Below are 24,153 nucleotides of genomic sequence, written 5' to 3' on the forward strand. Positions count from 1 at the left end.
CGAGAACTATAAACAAAATTTAATGTAATGAGCATTACATTAAGGTGGCGTACACCTTAACCACAGCACTCTGGGAGGCAGAGGTAGGAAAATCATGAGTTAAATCCCACCCTGGGCAATTCAGCAATTTAGCAAGATTCTGTCTAAAAAGAGCTGAAATTGTACCTCACTGCAAAGGCCTGGGTTTAGTCCCCAGTACTGCATGTATCTGTGGAGACAATGAAAGAGTGACAAGACTATATTCATTATACTAAATTTGTACATAGGAGCAACAAATGGACTTGCTTCCTGCTTCTTAATGTACCTAATCTAGATTCAGTTAATGAAAACTCTATCACTGGGGTATAACATATACCTGAGTTGTTTCTATGTTTCATTTTCAATAAAAATCAGACAAACTAGTCTCATAATAGGACGAGATGGGAGATGAGATTCTGAAGCAATTTCACTAACCTCAGGGTATTAATTTAAATTTTAAAAGCCCACAGGGCTGGGGATTTAGCTCAGTGGTTTTGCTGCCTGCTGCACAAATGCAAGGACCCGAGTTCGATCCCCAGTACAAAAAAAAAAAATTTTTTTTAAAAGCCCACAAAGGATGTTGCATTTTAACAATTCATCTTTACCTGCCATGCTTGCATACACCTGTAATTCCAGCACTCTTAAGAGGCTGAGGCAGGAGGATCTCAAGTTCAATCCCAGCCTAGGCAATTTAGTGATTTAGTGAAACTGGCTCAAAATAAAAAATGAAAAAAGGGCTAAGGAGGCCTGGGGATTTAGCTCAGTGGTTCTGCTGCCTGCCTAGCAAGTGCAAGGTCCTGAGTTGGATCCCTGGTACCGAAAAAGTCGGGGGGGGGGGCAGGGGGCAAGGGTACTAAGGATGTAGGTTAGAATAGAGGCCCTGGGTTCAAGGCAGGTGGCGGCACCACTGAGCTAAATCCCCGGCCCTTCCTGGGTTCAAATCACAGCATCACAAAAATAAAATAAATCTTTACTCCTACCCTGCAGATTGTTTATCTTAAAAATGTGTAATTAGCTTCTTCTGTTTCTGTGTTTTTTGCAGAGCTTCCAGCAGCACCATGTTGGGACAGAGCATCCAGAGGTTCACAACCTCTGTGGCGCGTTGGAGCCACTACAAGGATGGCCCTGGGAAGAATTTGCCATTTTCCATGGAAAACAAGTGGCGGTTACTGGTTATGATGACCTTGTACTTTGGATCTGGATTTGCAGCACCTTTCTTTATACGGAGACACCAACTACTTAAGAAATAAGGATGTTTTAACATCCCCTTTCACAGATGTGAAGAATTTCTCAAGAGGTGTAATCTCTTTGGAAACAGATCAAACTTGAATTCACATGGCATACTAGAGATGTCTGTAAATAAGCTGATGACATGAATGCCTAATGCCTCTTCTCTGAAATACAGAATGTGATTACTGAACATGGGCTTATTTTATTATTTGGGAAATTCTCTAGCATTAGATTTTTAATCAATTGTATATTATTTAGTTTGATAGTTTTAAATTTTGAGATTTTTAATTTTTTGATTATCAGGTCAGACTTTTGCTGGTAATTTGTTATATAGTGACACTGGTGGTTGTAATTAACTTAAAGGGAGAGAACATACACTTTTAGTTTTCCTCTGTGCTTTAAAGAAATGATTGGTTTTTTTCTCCATAAGTAATTATCAAGAATTTTTTCCCCTCATTAGTTGTACTGTTAACCAGTAAATATAAGACACAGTTAAGAGAATGTTCTCAATTTATTCTGGAGTTTTAGCTATAATATGCCAAGTAGAAGGTAAAAGATATGATGGTTTTGATTGGGATCTTATCAATGAATTATTTATACATAGTTAAATATTGCTCATCACTTAACATACAAGTGACACAGTTTCTAGGACTTTGTAGTAGGCAGGGAAAAATCAGTTAGCTCTCAAATATTAATCCTGGCTTGTTCACTTTTGGAATATTAGATGAATGCTATGAAAAGGCATTGCAGACTGGCAGTCTGTCCTCTAGATGTTTTGGTAAGAGGGTGCTATACTGTTTTTAAACCAACATTGAAAAACTTGGACATTCATATAAAAGCACATATCTAGATTCCTGAAAAATCATTCTAAACAATTTTCCATCCCTTTGTGGAACAAAACAGCTGCTGGGCCAATCCTCATTATAACACTAGATTTTCTTTTGGGCCTTAGTATAAAACTGATTTGCTAGAATCTTTAAGTTTTGATATTTTTCTCAATTTATATGCTATGGGCCGTGTTTAGCTTCGTTTTAACAACTGTCTAGCAATCTTCACTCTGGTAACTGCCCAGATGATCCTGTACTTTTCTGTCATTATTTCTTACTATCCAGTGATAAGTCAATGTCATGCTCTGGTATTTTTCTATGGAACTAAGATTTTTTTAATCTTTGGAAACAGCACATGCCAAGAGTAAAAGCTTAGGGTTTACGAAGTCACTTTGAACTCTGGATTCCAATCTTTGTTATTAAACTATGAAAACAAAAAAAAAACAAAAAAAGAATGTGTAATTAAGGAGTCTGAAAATGGCAGAGCAGTGAGTACCAGTGACAGAGCTTCTCCAAGACAAAGTGCCCAGAGCCTGGAAATAACAGCCGGGAGACCAAAAGAAGGGTGTAGAGGGCATAGGAGAATCACGAGGGAGCTGACAGAGGAGAAGAAAAAAGGTTCCATCGCAACAGAAGAAATAGATTACTGCTGCAGATCAGAGAACACGCGATTCGGTTGATCGGCTGTGAATGCGCCTGGCAGTGATCAGCGAAAACAACTTTGCTGCTTACTGAGAAACAGAGCCCGGATGGATCCAGTCTTGTAAAGTTGGAGGCAGCAGTGAAAGCCCGAGACAAGAATGTGTAACTCAGCGAGGCGTTGTGGTTCATGCTTGTAATACTAGGTACATGAGAGGCTAAGGCAGGAAGATAATAAGTTCAAAGCCAACCTGGCAACTTACTGAAACCCTGACTTAAAATTCAAAAAATAAAAAGGGCTGAGTATGTTGCTAAGTGCTCCTTGGGTTCAATCCACAAGAAAAAAAAGAAAAAGAAGAAGATGCCGAATCAACCCGCTGCAGACAGGCAGGTCTGCGCATGCCCTACCGAGGTCCGCGTCACACAGAACACACCGAATCAGTCTGCTGCAGACAGGCAGGTCTGTGCACGCCCTACCGAGGTCCCGAGTCACGCAGAACACGCTGAATCAGCCCATGCCCCGGCAACAATCCACTGGATCCCCCCACCCTGCTCCGCTGTACAGCCACCTGGTTCCACACTACAAAGACGCAGAGGACACGGGACCACCAGACCACGGTACTGAGTCCCCCTGCTCCCAACCCAGAGGTAGGGGCTTCTGAGACGCCATCCCACTGCTCCTGGTCCAGAGGAAGGGGCTTCCTGGCCACCATCCCTCCCGCTGATCCCAGCCCAGAGGAAAGGGCTTTGGGCCACCTTCTGTCCCGAAACTCCTGGCCCAGAAGAAGGGGCTTCTGGGCCACCATCCCTCCCACCACTCCCGGCTCACAGGTAGGGGCTTCTGAGCTGCCGTCTCATTACTCCTGGACCAGAGGAAGGGGTTTCCCGGCCACTATCCCTCCCGCTGCTCCCAGCCCACAGGAAAGGGCTTTTGGGCCACCATCCCTACCACTGCTCCCAGCTCCTGTCCCACCTCTCCCAGCTCAGAGGAGGTAAGCCGTGCAGGCGCCAACAGTCCCCCCACCAAGTCAAAATGAGAAAACATGTAAATAAGTCTCAAAACCAGACTTCCAGATCACCTACAGCAACCCCAAAGGGAAATGAGATGGAACCCTCTGATAATCAACCACCTGGACCCACTGAACTGGCAACAAAAGGGGATCTGGAAAAAATGAAATCAGAAATAATTTCTCAGATAACAGGAGAAATTGTGCCCCTAGTGCAAGACATGATTAATAAATCTAGAGAGGAGCTCAGGAACATGATGGAATCCCAACATAGGAAACAAATGGAATCCAGAAAACAGATGCAAACAGATTTCCAGGACATGAAAAACTCCATTGAAAGTCTACACAGCAGAATGAGCCAATGAGGACAGAGTTTCAGATATAGAAGATAAGATTGCAATTAGTGACCAGGAAAAGAAAAATTGCTTCAAAATTATAAGGGAATATGAGAAATCAATCCATCAGCTGCTAGATGATGCAAAGAAGAATAACATAAGACTGATTGGGCTCAATGAAGAAACAGGAGAGAGTGGAGATGACATGAAAAATCTCTTCACAGAAATAATGGCAGTAAACTTCCCAAGCAGGGGAAAAGAGCTTGACATACAGATAAGTGAGGCATATAGGACTCCAAATAGCCTTGATCAAAAGAAATCTACACGTAGGCATATAATTGTTAAGATTCCAGAAACTCAACAGAAGAACAAAGTTCTACAACTAGTTAGAGAAAAGAAACAAATCACATACACAGGAAAGCTCATCAGAATCACAGCAGACTTCTCAACACAAACCATCAAGGCAAGAAGAGCTTGGAGTGACATATTCCAAGCCCTAAAAGAAAACAGCCTCCAACCCAGACTGATGTACCCTGCAAAACTATCTTTCAAAATGGATGGAGAAATAAGATACTTTCATGACAAAGAGCACCTTAGGAACTTCGTGAATAACAAACCAGCACTCCAAAGACTTTTACACCATATCCTAGGAACAGACATTGAGGATCACAACCCCAGGAAGCAAAGCAGAATGAACCCATCTGGCATGACAAGAAATTAAATGCAAAGGGGGAGAACCCAACAAAAAGAAAAAGTCATGGCAATGACAAGTCAATACGTTGCAGTTATAACCATTAATGTTAATGGTCTCAATTCACCAATCAAAAGAAACAGACTGGTAGAATGGGTCAAGAAGCAAAATCCAACAATATGGTGCATACAAAAACACACTTAATTCAAAAGGAAACTCATAGACTGAAAGTTAAAGGGTGGAAAACAATACTCCATGTGACGGGAACCCGAAAAAAAGAAGGAGTATCTGCTATCCTATTTGCAGATCAAGGAGATTTCAAACCAACACTGATTAAGAGAGATGAAGAAGGACACTACATCCTTGTAAAGGGAACAATCCAAGAGGAAGAGATGACAGTCATAAATATCTATGCACCGAACACTAGTGTGCCCAACTATATAAAACAAATACTAATGGACATGAAAAGTCATATATGCACCAATACAATTATAGTGGGGGACCGCAACACCCCACTGTCACAGATAGATCAACTAGACTAAAAATAAGTAATGAAACACTAGAATTCAATCAAAGTCTTGAACAAATGAACTTAACAGATGTTTACAGAGTCTTCCACCCCACAAAATCAGAATACACATTCTTCTCAGCTGCACATGGGTCATTCTCCAAAATAGACCACATACTCACACATAGAACATGTTTAAGTAAGTGCAAAGGAATTGAAGTTATCCCCTGTATATTATCAGACCATAGTGGGATGAAATTGGAGATCCATAGCAAAAGAAACTCAAAAAATTTCATAATCACGTGGAAATTGAACAACACACTTCTGAATAACCAATGGGTCCCAGAGGAAATTAAAGAAGAAATCAGACCGTTCCTTCAATTAAATGACAATGACAATACAACATATTGGAATCTATGGGACACAATGAAAGCAGTCTTATGAGGGAAATTCATAGCAGTGAATACGCATATTAGGAAAACAGAACGAGCCCAATTAAACAACCTGATGCTGAACCTCAAGCTTCTAGAAAAAGAAGAGCAGGACAACCCCAGAGCTCATACAAGGGAGGAAATTATAAAGATCAGAGGAGAAATCAGTGCAATGGAGACTAAGAGAATGATACGAAAAAATCAATGAAGCCAAGAGTTGGTTCTTCGCAAGAATCAACAAACTCTTAGCCAACCTTGTCAGAAAAAGGAAAGAAAAGACTCAAATCCATGCAATTAGGCATGAAAAGGATGAAATTAAAACAGACCCAGCAGAAATCCAGAGGATCATCAATATCTACTTCCAGACCCTATATGCCAATAAGATGGAAAACACAGAAGAAATGGACAGATTCCTAGATACATATGAATTACCAAAGTTGAACGAAGAAGACCTAAAAATTCTGAACAACACAATATCAACCAATGAAATTGAAAATGTAATTAAAAACTTATCAACTAAGAAAAGCCTGGGCCCTGATGGCTTCACTGCTGAATTCTGCAAGACATTTAGAGAGGAACTGCTGCCACAACTGTTTAAACTCTTCAATGAAATTGAAAGGGAAGCAATACTCCCAAATTCATTCCTGGAAGCAAGCATCACCTTGATCCCCAAAGCAGAGAAAGACCCAACTGAAAAAGAGAACTATAGGCCAATCTCACTAATGAACATAGATGCAAAAATCCTTAATAAGATAAAGGCAAACAGACTGCAGAAGATCATCAAGAAGATCATACACCCTGATCAAGTGGGATTCATCCCAGGGATGCAGGGATGGTTCAATATACGAAAATCAATCAATGGAATACACTACATCAATAGAGCCAAGGACAAAAAACATATGATTATCTCCATAGATGCAGAAAAAGCATTTGACAAAATCCTACACACATTTATGATAAAAACCTTACGAAAAATTGGAATAGATCGTCTCTACCTCAAACTGATAGAAGCCATCTATGAAAAACCAACAGCCAATATCATATTAAATGGTCAAAAACTGAAATCCTTCACACTCAAATCAGGAACAAGACAAGGATGTCTGCTATCACCACTCTTGTTCAATATAGTTCTGGAAACATTAGTCGTGGCAATTAGACAAGAGAAAGAAATAAAAGGAATAAAGATAGGAAATGAAGAAGTCAAATTGTCATTGTTTGCAGATGACATGATACTCTATATAGAAGACCCCAAGAACTCCACCAAAATTTTCTAGACTTAATAACCAAATTCAGTCAAGTAGCTGGTTACAAGGTCAACACACAAAAATCATTAGCTTTCCTCTACACGAATGACAGACTCACTGAGAGAGAAATAGGGCAAATAATTCCTTTCACAGTAGCATCCAAAAAACTGAAATACCTAGGAATCAACCTAACAAAAGAAATCAAAGACCTCTTCTCTGAAAACTATAGCACTCTGAAAAGAGAGATTGAAGATGATATCAGAAAATGGACAGACATCCCCTGCTCCTGGGTAGGAAGGATTAATAGAGTGAAAATGGCCATACTTCCAAAACTGCTATATAGATTTAATGCAATTCTAATTGAGATTCCAGCAGCATACTTCATGGACCTTGAGAAAACAATCCAAGCATTCATTTGGAACAAGAAGAGATCCAGAATAGCAAAAGCAATTCTAGGTAACAGAGACATGGCAGGGGGTATCACAATCCCCAACCTGCAACTCTACTACAAAGCTACTGTGACAAAAACAGCATGGTACTGGCAAAGAAACAGACCTGAGGACCAGTGGAACAGATTAGAAGATGCAGAAACAACACCAGACACACTCAGCCATCTCATCTTTAATAAAGGAGCCAAACACCCTCACTGGAGGAAAGATAGCCTCTTTAATAAATGGTGCTGGAAAAATTGGGCTTCAATTTGCCAAAGATTAAAACTAGACCTATATCTCTCGCCATGCACTAAACTAAAATCAAACTGGATTAAAGATCTCAATATTAAAATAGAAACTCTGAACCAGTTGGAACAGAGGTTAGGTAGAACCCTTGAAGACATCGGTGTAGGAAAAGATTTTATGAACAAAACCTCAGTGGCCCGTGAACTAGCACAAACAATCAACAAGTGAGATCTCTTCTTATTAAAAGCTTCTGCACAGCAACAGAAACCACCAGCAGTGTGAAGAGACAACCCACAGTGTGGGAAAAAATCTTCACCTGCTGTTCCTCAGACAAAGGTCTACTATCTCGAATCTATAAAGAAGTTAAAAAGATCAGACCTCCCAAATTTAAAGACCCAATCTGAAAATGGGCATCTGAAATGAACAGACATTTCTCAGACAAAGAAGTAGAAATATCAAATAAATACATGAAAAAATGTTCAACATCACTGGTCATTCAAGAGATGCAAATGAAAACAACGCTGAGATTCCACTTCACTCCAGAAAGAATGGCTGCTATCATGAAATCAACCAATAACAAATGCTGGCGAGGCTGTGGGGAAAGAGGAACCCTGCTCCACTGCTGGTGGGAGTGTAGACTGGTGCAAGCACTGTGGAAATCAGTATGGAGATACCTCAAAGAACTAGGACTGGAAATCCCATTTGACCTCGCTATTCCACTGCTGGGGATCTTCCCCAAAGAATTAAAAGAATCATACCACAGTGATATATGTGCACCCATGTTCACAGCAGCACAGTTTGTAATAGCTAAAACTTGGAAACAGCCCAAATGCCCATCAACTGGAGACTGGATAAAGGAAATGTGATTTTTTAAATAAAATGGAGTACTACTCAGCCATAAAAAATGAGAAATTAGAGAGATTTATAGCTAAGTGGATGCACATTGAGGCAATACTCTTAAGTGAAATAAATAGGACACACATGTATAAATACTGAATAGTTTCTCTGGTGTGAGAAACTGAAAGTGTAAATAAGGACTAAAATGTATAATAGGTAACGTGAAATAGGAAGAAAAGGGGCAAAGGGAAAGGAAGTGGGAGGGCTAGGGGAAAGAATAGAAGGGAATGGGATTAATATGAGAAAATGGAAAAATAGGAAAAAAATCTTTGTAAATAGGGAGGAATGGAGGGGTTGAAGGGAGGGCTGGGCAAGGGTGAAAAAGAAGAACCAAGAGAGACTATGGAAAGGTGCAAATTTCCAATGATGAATGTCATTATATTTTATACCTAAAATGTACCAATGATGAGAATGAATAATTGATAATGCAAAATAGGAAGAAAAGGTCCAAAGGGGTAGGGGTAGGGGTATTGGGAGGGGCAGGGGGAAGGAAAGAAGGGAAAGGAAAAATGCTGAGAAATGGAAAAAATGGAAATAAAGTCTTTGTAAATAGGGAAGGGTGGAGGGGGTGAAGGGAGGGCTAGGAATGGGGAAAAAATAAGAACCAAGATGCATCATGTAAAGGTACAATTCCCAATGAGAAATGTAATTGTGCTGTATACCTACAATGTACCAATAAAAGAATTTAATTTAAAAAAAGAAATTAAAATACAATTCAAATTCTATTTCAATAAGAAATAAATGCACAGATTTTCTACAATCAAGTCTTTTCAATGGAAAATAACATTTCAAAACCTTATAGTTGTGCAATATTAAGATCATCAACTACTTCACTAATACTGTTAAATCAATCTGTAGAAATAGTTTTTCCAAATCTCTTCGTTTTACTCTTTGATACTACTTGGCATTGCAAAATCATGCAGTATTTCTTCTTTGCATAGAAGTGTTAAGATCACTAAAGATACCAAATGTATAAAAAAAAAAAAAATTTGCTGCCTAATTCACATCTTTCAAAGTTGAACCAGGGTTTGGAGTGTAGCTCAGTTGGTACAGTGTTGTCATGCACAAAGCCTTGGGTTTGATTCCTAGCACTTGGGAAAAGAAAGGACCATGTTCCTTGCCTTGCAGAAACACTAAGAGGTATTTCCATAATTCTGGATTTTTTTGAGACAGAATCTATATAGCCCAGGCTGGCCTGGAACTCGTGATAATCCTCCTGTCTCAGCCTCCCAAATGCCAGGGTTACATAGTGAGTTCAAGGCCAGCCTGAATAGTGAGACTCTGTCTCAAAAATAAATAAATAAATATACTCTTTAATTCAATACATTACCATTTATATAAGTCATGATTCTTACCACACTGGTGTGTGTTTATGTGTGAGAGGGTATATGGGGAGGAAGAAGAGAGAGATAATTTATTTATTTATCTTTGAGACACAGTCTTGTTATATAATTCAGACTGACCTTGAATTCCCTGTGTAGCCCACACTGGGTTTAAACTAAGGGTAATCCTCCTTCCTCAGCCTCCCAAGTTCTGGGATTACAGGTATGTGCCATTACACCGGGAAAAAAAATGATTTATTGTTATCAGGAACTTCTAGAATAATTATGGAGGACAGCATGTTTTCAGATGTATAGTCACCCAGCTGGAAGCCTAGGACAGGCAGAATACTGTACCTAAAGGCTCAAGATCCAGGAAGAGTATATTCAAATCCCAAAAACTGCTGTCCCCACTCCAGGTAGTCAGACTAAAGGAATTCCCTCTTACTCACTGCATGGGGTCAGATTCCCTGTTCTATTCAGACCTTCAAACAATTGGATGGGCCTGGTTACGTTAGGAAAGAGAATCTGTTTTATACAGTCTATTGGTTCAAATGTTTGTCTCATCATAAACAACTCACAGGCACCCAGAATCATGCCAAACCAAATGTCTGGGTACTCTGTATCCCAGTCAAGTTGACACATAAAATTAACAATACAAGTCCCCCCTTTGTGACGCTGCATCCATACTCATCTTTTAAAGAATGTTTAATCTCCAAACAAATATCAACTTCCATAATAATTCTCATGATAAAATAATCAGCTGGGAATGGTAGTCATGCCTATAATCCAAGCACTCGGGATTAATTCCAGCTAACGAAATATAACTACCCTTCATACAAGCAAAACACACTAACCCCTTCCCCAAAAGAGAAGATAAAGTCTCTGGGTAAGGTTTACTCTTCTTGTAGATAGCCCAGAATTTAAATGCTATGATGTAGAATTAACAGTGCTTAAATATAGCGAAACTAAGTCAATATATCCTATATGATAAGGAAAAGGGGGGGAACCAAGATATTTTCTACGTATGTAATTTGTAAGTATATTATATATTGGTAAAAGAAAAATTCTGAAATGTCCTAAATTAAGTCACAGGCCAGAGAATGAAAGTTGGGAAGAAATAAAGAGGTTTTTGCTAGGCACAGTGACACATGTCTGCAATCCAAGCTACTCAGGAGGTAGATGCAATAAGATCATAAGTTCAAGGCCAGCCTGGGCTACTTAGCAAGATCCTGTCTCAAAATAAAATTTTTAAATGGCTGGGGATGTAGCTCAGTGATAGGGTTCTTGGCTAGGATGCTCTGGGTTCAATTCCACTACTGCTAGAAAAAAAAAATGTGTATTTTAACTGATAGATTCAAAGCCAAGCCAAGAAAGAAAAGAAAGAAAGAAAGAAAGAAAGAAAGAAAGAAAGAAAGAAAGAAAGAAAGAAAGAAAGAAAGAAAGAAAGAAAGAAAGAAAGTGTGGAGCCAAAATGACTCCATTTTGGAGCCGTCTCCTTTGTTCTCTCAAATTTGTGCTTATCCACTCAAAATTCCTAAGTTTATTACCCAGCCATCTGTGTACTCAGGAAAAACATTCCGGACACACTATCTATGGGATAAGCAGTTAATGGCTAACTGCCCACAAAAGATAGATGTGACCATTAGTCAGTGGATCTGCTAACCATCAGCTTATGACAGTCGACCACTAACCTTTGTGCCCTTCTCCCTTGCAAAAATCTATACGTAACCCCCTTAACCCCCCCTAAGCCTAACCAATCAAAACCCTACACTTCATATGTATTTAGTATTAACCAATCACCTGGCTACTAACAACCAAAGCTTGTTGTATTCTCAATAAAAACCCTGCTAGTTAGGGACTCAGGGCTCTCAATCTCGATCCGCTGCGTCGGTGACAATTGAGAGTCCCTGCTTAAGCTTGAATAAACGACCCTCGTGTGCTTACATCGGAAACGGTCTCCTGGTGGTCTTTGGGACATCGCGATCTGGGCACAACATTTGGGGGCTCGTCCGGGATCCCAAGACCTTCAGGACTCCCGTGCCGGAGGGTCAGCGCCGGCTGGTGAGTGTTTTGTGTTTCTTTTTGTGCGTTTAAAAAAAAGTCTGGGCCTATTATCTGGGAAGGTCGGCAGACGGTCTAGGCGGACGCGCTGCAAGGGCCGCCGACCCGGAGTCCTGGAAGACGTTCCGGATTCCGCTGGTGGGGACGGAGTGCCCCAAGAGTACGAGTCAGTGAGACTCCTGGAGGGACGGTGCGGGTCGCTCCCGCGGCACGGCAGGAGGCCGTCGTCCCATTTGCATTGCCTCCGATCAGGCGGAGGACGATTTTGTCTCTCGTGTTTTTCTGTTGTGTTTGTCTGTGTGTTGTACTGACTTGGACTGAGACGATGGGACAGACTGTGACTACCCCCTTTCCCTCATGAAAGATCATTTCAAGGAAGTTAGGGAGAGCGCTCGTAACCTAAGTTTAAAAATTAAAAAGGCTAAGTTCATCACCCTCTGTAGCTCGGAGTGGCCCACCCTTGGGGTAGGATGGCCCCCCGAGGGAACTTTTGATTTGCAGATTATTCGCAGAGTTCGTAAAGCCATCCTCCCCCCCGATCAGATACCCTACATCGCCGTTTGGGAATTTCTGATTTCTAACCCGCCCCCATGGGTTAAGCTCTTTTTGCCTTCACAGCAGCAGCAACCGGAGTTAATCCTGACGGCCAATGAAAAGGCTCCTAAAAAGCGCGCGGATGAAAAACAAACCGAAACCAAGCCAACCGCGCCACTTTACCCTGTCCTCCAGGGAGGGACCGAAGAAGATCTTATATTTCCTCCCCCCTATTCCCTCCCCTTTCTTCCGCCACAGCAGGCTGGAGGAGGTGACCCAGTCCCAGCCGGGGCTAGGGAGCCCGCCCCGGGCGCCGCCGACAACCGTGATGGTCCCGCCCAAAATACTCGTCACCGGCGCGCCGCCTCGCCGGCAGGACCGGCAGACTCAACTGTCTGCCCGCTGCGAGCAATAGGGCCCCCTGATGAACATGAAAACCAGCCTCATCATTACTGGCCCTTTGCTACCAGCGATCTTTATAACTGGCGCCGACAACACGCCAATTTTTCTGATAACCCTAGAGATTTGATTAACCTGTTAAAAACCGTTTTGTTTACCCATCAGCCCACTTGGGATGACTGTCAACAGCTTCTGCAGGTCCTGTTCACCACTGAGGAACGAGAGAGGATCCAGAATGAGGCCAGGAAATTGGTTCCTGGTGACAATGGTCAACCCACCACCAATGCTGACACTATCAACACTTCTTTTCCTCTGTCCCGACCCAACTGGGACTTCAACACGGCAGAAGGTAAAGAGAGGCTTTGGGTCTATCGCCAGGCTCTATTAAAAGGTCTGAAAGCAGCAGCGAGGAAGCCTACAAATTTGGCTAAGGTAGGGGATGTACAACAAAAGTTAGATGAAAGCCCTGCTGCTTTCCTAGAAAAAATTCAGGAAGCTTTTCATAGGTACACTCCTATGGACCCAGAAGCAATTGAGACAAAGGCAGCTGTAATAATACATTTTGTCAACCAGGCGGCGCCAGACATTAAAAAAAAGTTACAGAAAGTAGATAGGTTAGGAAAAAAGAGTATTCAGGACTTAGTGGCAGTGGCGGAGAAAGTGTATAACAATAGAAAAACCGCAGAGGAAAAACGAAAAAAAGCTGATGACCGCCAGACCCGAGACTTAGCTCGGATCCTTCTGGCTGCCACTGCGGGAGAACAGAAGGAACGTGAACGTAGACTAAGAAAGATTGTGGTGAAAGGAAAAAACAAAGAGAGACGCAGAGAGCGCCCCCAGTTGGAGAAAAATCAATGTGCTCATTGCAAAGAGTATGGACACTGGGCCAGAGACTGTCCCAAAAAAAAACAACAGGAAGGACGCCCCAAGGCCCCTATCCTGGCTATGGATGAATTAAATGATTAGGGGGGACGGGGTTCGGCACCCCTCCCCGAGCCCAGGGTAACCCTAAAAGTGGAGGAGAGACCTATCGAGTTCCTAGTGGATACAGGGGCTCAACATTCGGTCCTACTTAAACCATGTGGCCATGTTTCTGATAAGACCTCCTGGGTTCAAGGAGCTACAGGCATGAAAAAGTATTCATGGACAACCCAAAAAACAGTAGACTTGGGAGTGGGCCAAATAACCCACTCATTTATGATTATACCAGACTGCCCCTACCCCTTATTGGGAAGAGACTTACTGACTAAATTAGGGGCTCAAATTCATTTCCAACCCGGGGGCACAAAAGTCCTTAATCAAGAGGGAAGGCCCATTCACGTACTAACCATAAACCTAGAAGATAAATATCTGCTACATCAGAAGAGGGCCCCTCCTGATCCTGATGTGGAACAATGGCTCTCCATGTTCCCACAAGCATGGGCGGAAACTGGAGGCATGGGGCTAGCTATACACAGGACACCGGTGTTTATAGAAATAAAACCTGGAGCAGATCCGGTACGAGTTCGCCAATATCCTATGCCCCTGGAGGCCCAGAAAGAAATAACTCCACACATCAGGAGGTTGCTTGCTCAGGGGATTCTCAGACCTTGCCAATCGGCCTGGAACACCCCCTTGTTGCCAGTACAAAAACCTCATTCTAATGACTATCGGCCAGTGCAGGACCTCCGGGAGGTAAACAAGAGGGTTATGGACATCCACCCCACAGTGCCTAATCCATACACCCTATTGAGTTCTCTTCCCCCGAGCCATCGCTGGTACACAGTCTTAGATCTCAAAGATGCTTTTTTTAGCCTTCCACTGACACCTAAAAGCCAACACATCTTTGCGTTTAAATGGAGTGATCCGGAACAAGACATCAACGGACAGCTGACGTGGACCCGATTACCTCAAGGATTCAAAAACTCTCCCACCATCTTCGACGAGGCCCTACATGAAGACCTGGGTGAGTTTCGCCTCCAGAACCCCCAACTAACTCTGTTACAATATGTAGATGACCTTCTTGTGACAGCTGAGACACAGGAAGACTGCTTAAATAGAACCAAGAGACTCTTGATGGTCATAAGAGAGCTGGGGTATCGGGTGTCCGCTAAAAAGGCCCAGATCTGCAAACCCGAGGTAAGCTACCTGGGGTACGTGCTTAGAGAAGGGCAGAGATGGCTGTCGGATGCTAGAAAAGAGACAGTTCTTAAGATACCCACACCAGATTCCCCTCGAAAAGTCAGAGAATTCTTGGGATAGGCGGGCTTCTGCCGCCTATGGATACCGGGGTTCGCAGAGCTCACAAGGCCCCTTTACGAGACAACCAAAGACAATCAGGCTTTTCAATGGACAGAAAAGCTACAAAAATCTTTCGATCAAATTAAAACAGCCTTGCTGACGGCACCAGCCTTGGGCTTGCCCGATATTACTAAGCCATTCCACCTTTACATTGATAAAAACAAAAGAGTCGCTAAGGGCGTCCTGGTCCAGCATCTAGGGCCATGGCGCCGCCCAGTGGCGTACTTATCAAAAAGACTTGATCCAGTTGCGTCAGGATGGCCCCCGTGCCTAAAAATGATTGCAGCAGTAGCTCTAATGGTCAAAGACGCTGACAAGTTGACATTAGGCCAAGAACTATGCGTGACCACCCCTCACGCCATTGAGGGAGTCCTAAAACAGCCTCCGGATCGATGGCTCAGTAATGCTCGCCTGACCCACTACCAGAGCTTACTCCTAAATCCAACCCGAGTTGTCTTTCAGGCCCCGGCTGCTTTAAACCCAGCCACATTGTTGCCAGACCCGAACTTAGAGGCTCCGCTTCACGACTGCACAGACATCCTGGCCCAGGTACACGGAATTCAAGCAGATCTGAGTGACCAACCATGGCCAGATGCAGACAACACCTGGTACACTGATGAGAGCAGCTTTGTTCGTGAGGGCCACAGGTATGCTGGGGCAGCTGTGGTGACAGAAACTGAGGTCATTTGGGCAGAACCATTGCCCACCGGGACCTCAGCACAACGGGCAGAGCTCGTAGCCCTGACCAAGACATTGACTTTAGGACGGGGCCAAAAGTTAAATATATACACAGATAGCCGGTATGCCTTTGCCACTGCACACGTCCATGGGGCCATCTACAAAGAAAGGAGACTCCTGACAGCTGAAAAAAAGACTATTAAAAACAAAGAAGAGATCCTTGCCCTCTTAACAGCCCTCTGGCTACCTAAAAAAAAATTAGCCATTATCCATTGCCCAGGACACCAAAAAGGCGACACTCCAATTGCCAGAAGAAATAATTTAGCTGACCAGACAGCCCGAAAAATAGCCTTAAAGATTAATCTGACACTGGCCACTCAGCTGCCCGATCCGGGAAGTGCAGCCCTACCAGAAAAACCCCAGTACACTGAAAAGGACTTAAATTGGATAAAACAATTACCTATGCCCCAGTGCCTCAACGGGTGATGAAAATCTTCTGATTGTAAAGTCATCCTGCCTAAAACACTGGGAGAACAAGTTCTCTCCAAGATACACCGGACCACCCACATGGGCACTCGGAAAATGCAAGATCTCCTGAGACATGCTAAAATTAAGATCCGTGATGCTAATTCTACAATTAAACATATTGTTGCTACCTGCAAAGCCTGTCAATTGACAAATGCCACCCACAATAGGGCCAACCCAGGAAATAGGCTGAGGGGAAGCCGACCTGGAGCCTATTGGAAATTGGACTTCACCAAGGTAAAACCTAAAAGGTATGGTTATAAATACTTGTTAGTTTTTGTAGACACTTTTTCAGGATGGACAGAAGCGTTTCCTACCAAACATGAAACAGCGCGAAGTGTGACTAAAAAACTGCTAGAAGACATCCTGCCAAGGTATGGTTTTCCAGTAATGCTAGGATCAGATAATGGACCCGCCTTTATTTCCAAGGTGAGTCAAACCCTAGCACAGATATTGGGGACGGATTGGAAATTACATTGTGCATACAGACCCCAAAGTTCAGGACAGGTAGAGAGGATGAATAAAACATTAAAAGAGACCTTAACTAAATTAACCTTAGAGACTGGCGGTGACTGGGTGACTCTCCTTCCCTTCGCCCTCTATAGGGTACACAATTCACCCTATAAGATGGGATTAACTCCCTTTGAAATCATGTTTGAAATTCCCCCTCCCATTATTCCCAACCTTCAATCAAATGTGCTTGTTAAATTTGATGACCAAAAGTTGTTACTTTCTTTAAAAAGCCTCCAAAGTGTGCATGAGGATATCTGGCCTAAATTAAAAGCCTTATATCAAACTGGACCGCCTCCCGAGCCCCATCGCTATCGACCAGGAGACTGAGTCTTCGTCCGGAGACACCGACAAAAGGACCTTGAGCCCCGTTGAAAAGGACCCTATGACACAGTCCTGACCACGCCCACCGCTCTCAAGGTCGACGGGATTGCCTCGTGGGTGCACTACACCCACGTTTGCCTTGCAGATCCTCACGCTGTCCTAGAGGACTTCGTTCCATCATGGCAGGTGTCCAAAGACCAAGACAATCCCCTCAAACTCAAACTGCGTCGTCGACGGTCATGATTGTGGTAACTGTACTTTTGACACCGATTTTAAGAGGACAAAACCCACATGCTCCCCTAAATTTAACCTGGATGATCATCAATACCGCCACAGGTGACATTATTAACAGCTCGTCCAAAGTGAGCCCACCATTAACCTGGTGGCCTGCTCTAGAGTTTGATCTCTGTCGGCTAGCCACTGGCAGCTGAGATATCGGACACTGGAGCCTAGAGTCACGGGGAAGGCCTGAATGTGGAGAAACAAAAAAGGGGTGTACCCTCCCCCCGGTCGATTCACAAACACCGGGTTACAACCATGTAATTCACAGGGCAATATTACGAGACACCCCCTTCTACAGAGAGGACTCTGCGTTGCCTTAGGTAAAAAATGTTGCTTCTATGTAGATCATTCAGGAGTGGTCAAAGAGTCCATGGCTAAAGTTAGGGAGGACATCGCCAAACGTAAGCGAGAAAGAGAACTATCTCAAAACTGGTTCGAATCTTGGTTTAATTCTTCCCCTTGGCTAACTACCCTAATCTCTACCCTGCTAGGCCCCTTGCTTATCGTGTTACTACTGTTGACCTTTGGACCTTGTATACTTAATAGACTAGTTTCGTTCATTAAAAAGCGAATTAACGCTGTTCAGTTAATGGTACTCAGGTCCCAATACCAGCCAATACCTATTGATTTGACAGAATTAACCCCCAGAGGCCCATGATTGGCCCTCTATAGCACCATGAGAAGGGGGGGAATGTGGAGCCAAAATGACTCCATTTTGGAGCCGTCTCCTTTGTTCTCTCAAATTTGTGCTTATCCACTCAAAATTCCTAAGTTTATTACCCAGCCATCTGTGTACTCAGGAAAAACATTCCGGACACACTATCTATGGGATAAGCAGTTAATGGCTAACTGCCCACAAAAGATAGATGTGACCATTAGTCAGTGGATCTGCTAACCATCAGCTTATGACAGTCGACCACTAACCTTTGTGCCCTTCTCCCTTGCAAAAATCTATACGTAACCCCCTTAACCCCCCCTAAGCCTAACCAATCAAAACCCTACACTTCATATGTATTTAGTATTAACCAATCACCTGGCTACTAACAACCAAAGCTTGTTGTATTCTCAATAAAAACCCTGCTAGTTAGGGACTCAGGGCTCTCAATCTCGATCCGCTGCGTCGGTGACAATTGAGAGTCCCTGCTTAAGCTTGAATAAACGACCCTCGTGTGCTTACATCGGAAACGGTCTCCTGGTGGTCTTTGGGACATCGCGATCTGGGCACAACAAAAGAAAGGCTCAATATTCCTTTCTGCTAAAGATCTGTCATGAAGGTGACATTACATTCTGGTTTTAGAAGCAACCAACCAAGAAGCAACAACATTTACTGGATTCAAAATTTACTGGATTTAAATCCTATCTCAGTAATTTTCCTTGTAGGGAACCGGGGAAGGGGACATTACCAGAACCTCTGCAGTGAGTCCTGGTCTCCTGTGAGCCACGGCAGCTCACTGCAAATTACAGGAAAGGTAGAAAAATGAGACTGAGAAGAAGCTGAGCTTTGGGTCTGATCAGTGCTGCTCTGGGCAGCAAAGACAAAAGCCCCCAGCTTACCACACCTTTTATTCAGTAAGTCGTAACAAATGACTTGCAGAGAATTCAGTACATCCGGAGAAACAAATGTAACAAATGACTTGCAGAGAGTTCAATAGTTCACATTGGGATAAACAAGGAGTAACAAAAGGCTGGGGGCAGTGGAAATCTAAGAACAATGAGGAACTATGCAGATAAAGATTTGGTTCCTCCCTGGTCTTGTCCTGGAGAATCACAGCATCACTGGATCACTGAAGTCTCAGTTGTGACCGGAGGCCAAACTGGAGTTATTCTGTAGCTGGGCTGTAGGCAAGAGAACTAGGTTAACCAAATGATTTTACCCTAAAATTATGTAGCATTGCTCCCGACATTTCCTATTTTACATTATCCTGCCTCTCTTACCTATAGCCAATGAAGAGTCAACGTAAGCAATGTATATTTTCTTCTTCCCATAGTTTTATCATAACTACCCTGGCATCTTAGATTTAGTGGCCATTTTCCCCAACTACCATGTGGTCATGCTGCTGGTGGCTTAGGGACTTCATCCCAGGACCAATTGTTTTATTTTTGCCTACCATATATAACAGCTTAATAAACCCTTTATTTCAGAGATCTCTTGGTCTCAAAAGTTTGATACACACACACAAATGTATTCATAACAAAATAAGGAAGACATATTTATGACAATTACAGTCCTCATTTGTACAACTGGCCATGTGGTTGCAGCAGGTAGCCATAGCTACATTTTCCACTATCGATTCTGGATTCCCTTCGCCCCCAGCAAGTCATAGTTCTTTACCTGCTGAAGTCCTTGATGATGGTGCTAATCTCTGCAATCCCTCCAGGGATGTGGCACCAAATTTGGTTTATTTTTCTAGGTAGAGGGAGTGCTAGTGGTGTCCACGTGGCCTTTCACACCATAATAACTTTATTTCACAGGTCAGGGGCCAATGTAGAAAATCTGACAGTTGCTCACATGTCTATTTTAAGAATGTGTTTCTGGACTGCAGAGTCACCACTGTGACAAGAACCTGAGCTAAAACTTTACCAATCATGTGAACTTTGTAAGCCTCTACTGCGACTAGTGCACCACAGCAACTCTATCACACAGCTTCATATTACTGAAATACCTGAAACAGGCTATTTATGATGAAGAGGTGGATTCGACTCACCACTTTGGAGGTCCTTGTCCAAGACTGGGTGATTTGGGTCTCTGGGGAGGGCAGCACATCATACCAGAAGCACATACTGGAGAGAGTGCTTACCTCATTGAAGGACCCTAGTTAACAAGACAGACTCCATGTTGCTGCTTGACCCACCTGCCTGTCCTTTAGATGAACTCAGAAGGAGGAAGCTTAGAAACCTCCTCCTCTTAAAAGGTCCCTTTAGAAATAACAATCAACTATTGTTTTACAAATGTTCTAACAGCAGGACATTCTGCTTCTGTACCTTTCACTTGCCTTACTGGTTCTATCCCATAGGGGGGCCTAGAAACTGTTGGCCTCAAAGGTGTATAAAACATGTTTGTCTTCCCCGAGTTGGGGCTTCAGTCCAATGCTTGGCTCGGGTCTTGGCTGGTAATAAACTCCTGAGTGGATTTAATATCAGTCTCTGGTTGGTTCTTTCTTGCTGGGTCTAACACTCATAAGCCAGGAACTAGAGTGAAAGGAGAGACAAGGGCCCCACAATCCCCTTTAAGGGCATCCTCCACTGACCTAAAGACCTCCTATGAGGCCCCAACTCTTAAATGTCCACTGCACCTCTCAATACTGCCGTCCTCTGGACCAATAAGGACCTTATTTTAGGAGACATTTCTCCAGACCATAGCATTTATTGATCACCTAACCTCCATAAGCCCCTACTCTGACTGTTGGACCACAGTGACATTTACTATGCCTTGGAATTAACGTTGCCTCTAAGCCTGTGCTCCTGAAAAGCCAGGAGGTTTGCCCGGGTGTATGGTTACCCTGGTTAAAGACCATGAATCCCTGTTGGGGAGGATGGGAGTAAGACTAGCTTGGCACCGTAAGGCAGTCCTTCCTCAAGGGCACTTAGCCCCTCCTTCATTCTGGATCTGTGAACTTGGTCATATCTGCCTGTTTATTTAATTTCTGAGACACTGTGTTCAAGTAGCCAGTGTCACAGGTCTCTACAGTCAGGATGTTCTGATTTCTGCTGTGCCTTTGTTGTCCTTTACTGCCAGCATGCCCACCTTGCCTGTGGCAGTTAAATGCTACCACTTGGTCCCTGACACTCTTGAATTCAATTATTGCCATTGCTTTTAGGTTTTCTGATTCAGAAGCAGCAGTTCTCACTACAATTTCTGACCTGCCAAAAAGAGCAACAATGAGCCCCTCAATAATTCTGCGCCTTAATACGCTTAAGTGAAATAAACAGGACACGCATGTGTAAATACCAAATAGTTTCTCTAGTATGAGAAACTGAAAGTGTAAATAAGGACTAAAAGGTATAATAGATAATGTGAAATAGGAAGAAAAGGGGCAAAGGGGAAGGGGAAGTGGAAGGCATAGGGGAAAGGAAAGAAGGGAATGGGATTAATATGAGAAAATAGAAAATGGAAACAAAGTCTTTGTAAATAGGGAGGGGTGGAGGGGTTGAAGGGAGGGCAGGGGAAGGGGGAAAAATAAGAACCAAGAGAGATTATGTAAAGATGCAAATTTCCAATGATGAATGTCATTATATTGTATACCTAAATTGTACTAATTAAAAAAAAAAAGAATTCTGTGCCTTGCTGTTAGCCAAAATAAACCTTACCTTTACCCAAAATAAACCTCTCCTCCTCTAAATTGCACACCTCTAATACTACCATTTGGGATTAGAATTCACCACAACTTTGAGGAAATCCTGAGCTATACAATGAATTCAAGGGCAGCCTGAACTACATAGGGCAATCTTATGTCAAGAAGCAACAACAACAAAAGAAACAAAAAAATAAATAAAGTAACGAAGGTGAGAATAGTTTTGTGGCTCAATTCACACATTTTTCACAGTCATGGCAAAAGGTATGGCTTCTGGACCCTCCTGAGGTGGGTAACAAACCTTACCTGATTAATCTACTCTAAAATTCTGATCTCTGTAAGAGTTTGGATTCCTTCTTCTAAAATATACCAAGGAAATACTGGCATTTCAATTTCATGTAGTATATGCCAACTTTTGCTCCATTTTTAGTGAAACAAATGAACTTTCAGAAGCCTTTTTAAGGCCCTGAGCTGTACTATTAAATCCATAATCTCCACACTGCTAAGAGCCAGCCCACCTGGCTAGACCACCTTGCTTTAGGGTTTCTATTGGTGCAGGCTGCATGAGAAGCAGCCTGGGGACCCTCAAAGCCATGCAATGAAGGCAGTGACCTCTGAGGATGTTGCTGTAAACTTCACTATGGAGAAGTGGACTTTGCTGGATCCATCTCAGAAGAAGCTTGAAAGAGATGTTATGTGGGAAACCTTAGGAACATGGCTGCTGTGGAAAGAAAGTGGGATGACCAGCAAATTGAAGATGAGTACACAAGTTGCAGGAGAAATCTAACCAGTGAAGAGGTAGAGAAATGGCAACAATATAAATTATAGGGGCCAGGGATTTAGCTCAGTGGTTCTGGCGCCTGCCTTGCAAGGGCAAGGTCCTGAGTTCAATCCCCAGTACAAAAAAAAATATACACACACACACACACATATATAAATTATGGTATCAACATGAAGAAATGGCTTTTTGGACTCCAGACACTATGGAGACATGAGGACAGTTGGTACAAAATCAGGTGAAAGCCTCACCTGTAGAAAGCCCCTGATTGGTCGTTCACCACCAAATGTGCCCATCATAGCTAACACTGGACTCAAATCACATGAGTATCAGAAATTTCAAGAGGAGCTGGGTAACTGTAGCAAACATGGGAAAATCTGTATTGACTTCCAGTCCTTTCAGAAGCATGCAAAGACAAATCAAGGAGACAAAGCCTCAATCTAGATTAGAACGGGCACTGCTGATTGGTGTCCAAAAATGGTCAATGTGGCTAAAATTGAGACACAGTTCCTGCTTCCATCACAGTAAAGATATTACAGTGGTGACAATAAGACCTGTAATATTTTGTTCAAGAATAATGAAAAATGTTGAGTTTCTTTTTTTCTTTTTGGTACCGGGGATCGAACTTGGGTCCTTGCACTTGCGCAGCAGGCAACGAAACCACTGAGCTAAATCCTCGGCCCTTGACTTTCAATATTAGCAATGAATGATTAAGGAATAATACAGAATACAGATCATATGCCACAATACCAATACTATATAAAATTCAAATTCTAGGCTCTTAAAGTGTAAATTTCTGGAAGGAATTTGGATATAAGATCTCAAAAGTTTTGAAACTGTCACTGTCCATAATTCCAGTGGAGATAAGAATTGCAGACAGATAAGATGACTGGATTAAAGCATCTGAAGACAAAGAACCTCATTAAAGTGACCCTGATGAGTACTGAAGAAACTACACATAAAATTTCTTAAATAAAAATTTAATTTAAAAAAGGACATCATAGAGAGAAAACCTATGAATGTAAGCAATATGGAAAATCCTACCCTGATTGCATTTACAGAACCAACACTGAAGAGAAGCCCTTTGAATATATAGTACACGGAACTATGTTCAGATCCAAGAAAAACATCACAGTGGAGTGGATACATATGTATGTATACAATGTGGAAAAGCTCTTAATTCTCACTGTGATGTTCAGATACATGAAAGAGCTCACACAGGAGAAAAACCTTAGGTATGTAAACACAGTGAGAAATCCTTAACTAATAACTCTTCATTTTGTAAATATAAAAGAGGAGAAACTGGAGAGACTATGTATGGAAGCAATATGGGAAAGCTTTCAGCACACAAGGTAGTTGTCAAACATATGAAAGAACTCACACTGGGGAGAAAAAATAAAATAAGTCCATAATCTCTGCTTGGTGGACCATGTTCTGATTTATATCTTGGTCTCCTCTTCAAGCCTCAGGGGCTCCATGGCAAGGGCTTGTGGAAGAAGATTGGGTTATGGGGCCACAACTGACTGGTGTTGAGCGGTGGGGTCTGGTCAAAGAGGTGGGTCACTGGGGGACTTACCTGAGGGTTGTCTCCCCCTTCCTCGCTCCTTGTGCACTCTGCTTCCTGACCACCATGAAGAGTAGCTTTCCTCTGCTCAGCCCTTCCA

General features: G+C 42.7%; 1 protein-coding gene, 1 non-coding gene and 1 pseudogene across 2 annotated transcripts; all 3 read left to right on the plus strand.

Moving 5' to 3' along the window:
* The first annotated feature begins 1,076 nt into the window (after positions 1–1,076).
* On the plus strand, positions 1,077–1,438 carry LOC101725897 (cytochrome c oxidase subunit 7C, mitochondrial pseudogene; annotated as a pseudogene).
* A 9,853-nt stretch (positions 1,439–11,291) lies between these two features.
* On the plus strand, positions 11,292–18,604 carry LOC147826782 (uncharacterized). The gene is made up of 2 exons (XM_087216943.1): positions 11,292–13,169; positions 17,047–18,604. The coding sequence occupies exons 1-2, from the start codon at positions 12,245–12,247 to the stop codon at positions 17,082–17,084; spliced, it is 963 nt and encodes a 320-aa protein (XP_087073069.1). The 5' UTR covers positions 11,292–12,244; the 3' UTR covers positions 17,085–18,604.
* A 4,316-nt stretch (positions 18,605–22,920) lies between these two features.
* LOC147826783 (small nucleolar RNA SNORA1) lies at positions 22,921–23,054 on the plus strand. Its single transcript, XR_015438764.1, has one exon. It is a non-coding gene; the product is annotated as a small nucleolar RNA SNORA1 (small nucleolar RNA).
* Positions 23,055–24,153: the final 1,099 nt, after the last annotated feature.

This window comes from Heterocephalus glaber, unplaced genomic scaffold (genome assembly GCF_053883595.1).
Source record: "Heterocephalus glaber isolate CG9 unplaced genomic scaffold, H.glaber_assembly_v1.0 deba00001461, whole genome shotgun sequence".
In the NCBI taxonomy this organism is placed as follows: domain Eukaryota; kingdom Metazoa; phylum Chordata; class Mammalia; order Rodentia; family Bathyergidae; genus Heterocephalus; species Heterocephalus glaber.

Bases quoted from the DNA above. Each gene is read 5' to 3' on its own strand.
- LOC147826782 (XM_087216943.1), top strand. From the start codon at position 12,245: ATGAAAGATCATTTCAAGGAAGTTAGGGAGAGCGCTCGTAACCTAAGT. The intron at 13,170-17,046 runs GTAAAGAGAGGC...TTCTTTAAAAAG, and splicing joins GGACTTCAACACGGCAGAAG to CCTCCAAAGTGTGCATGAGG.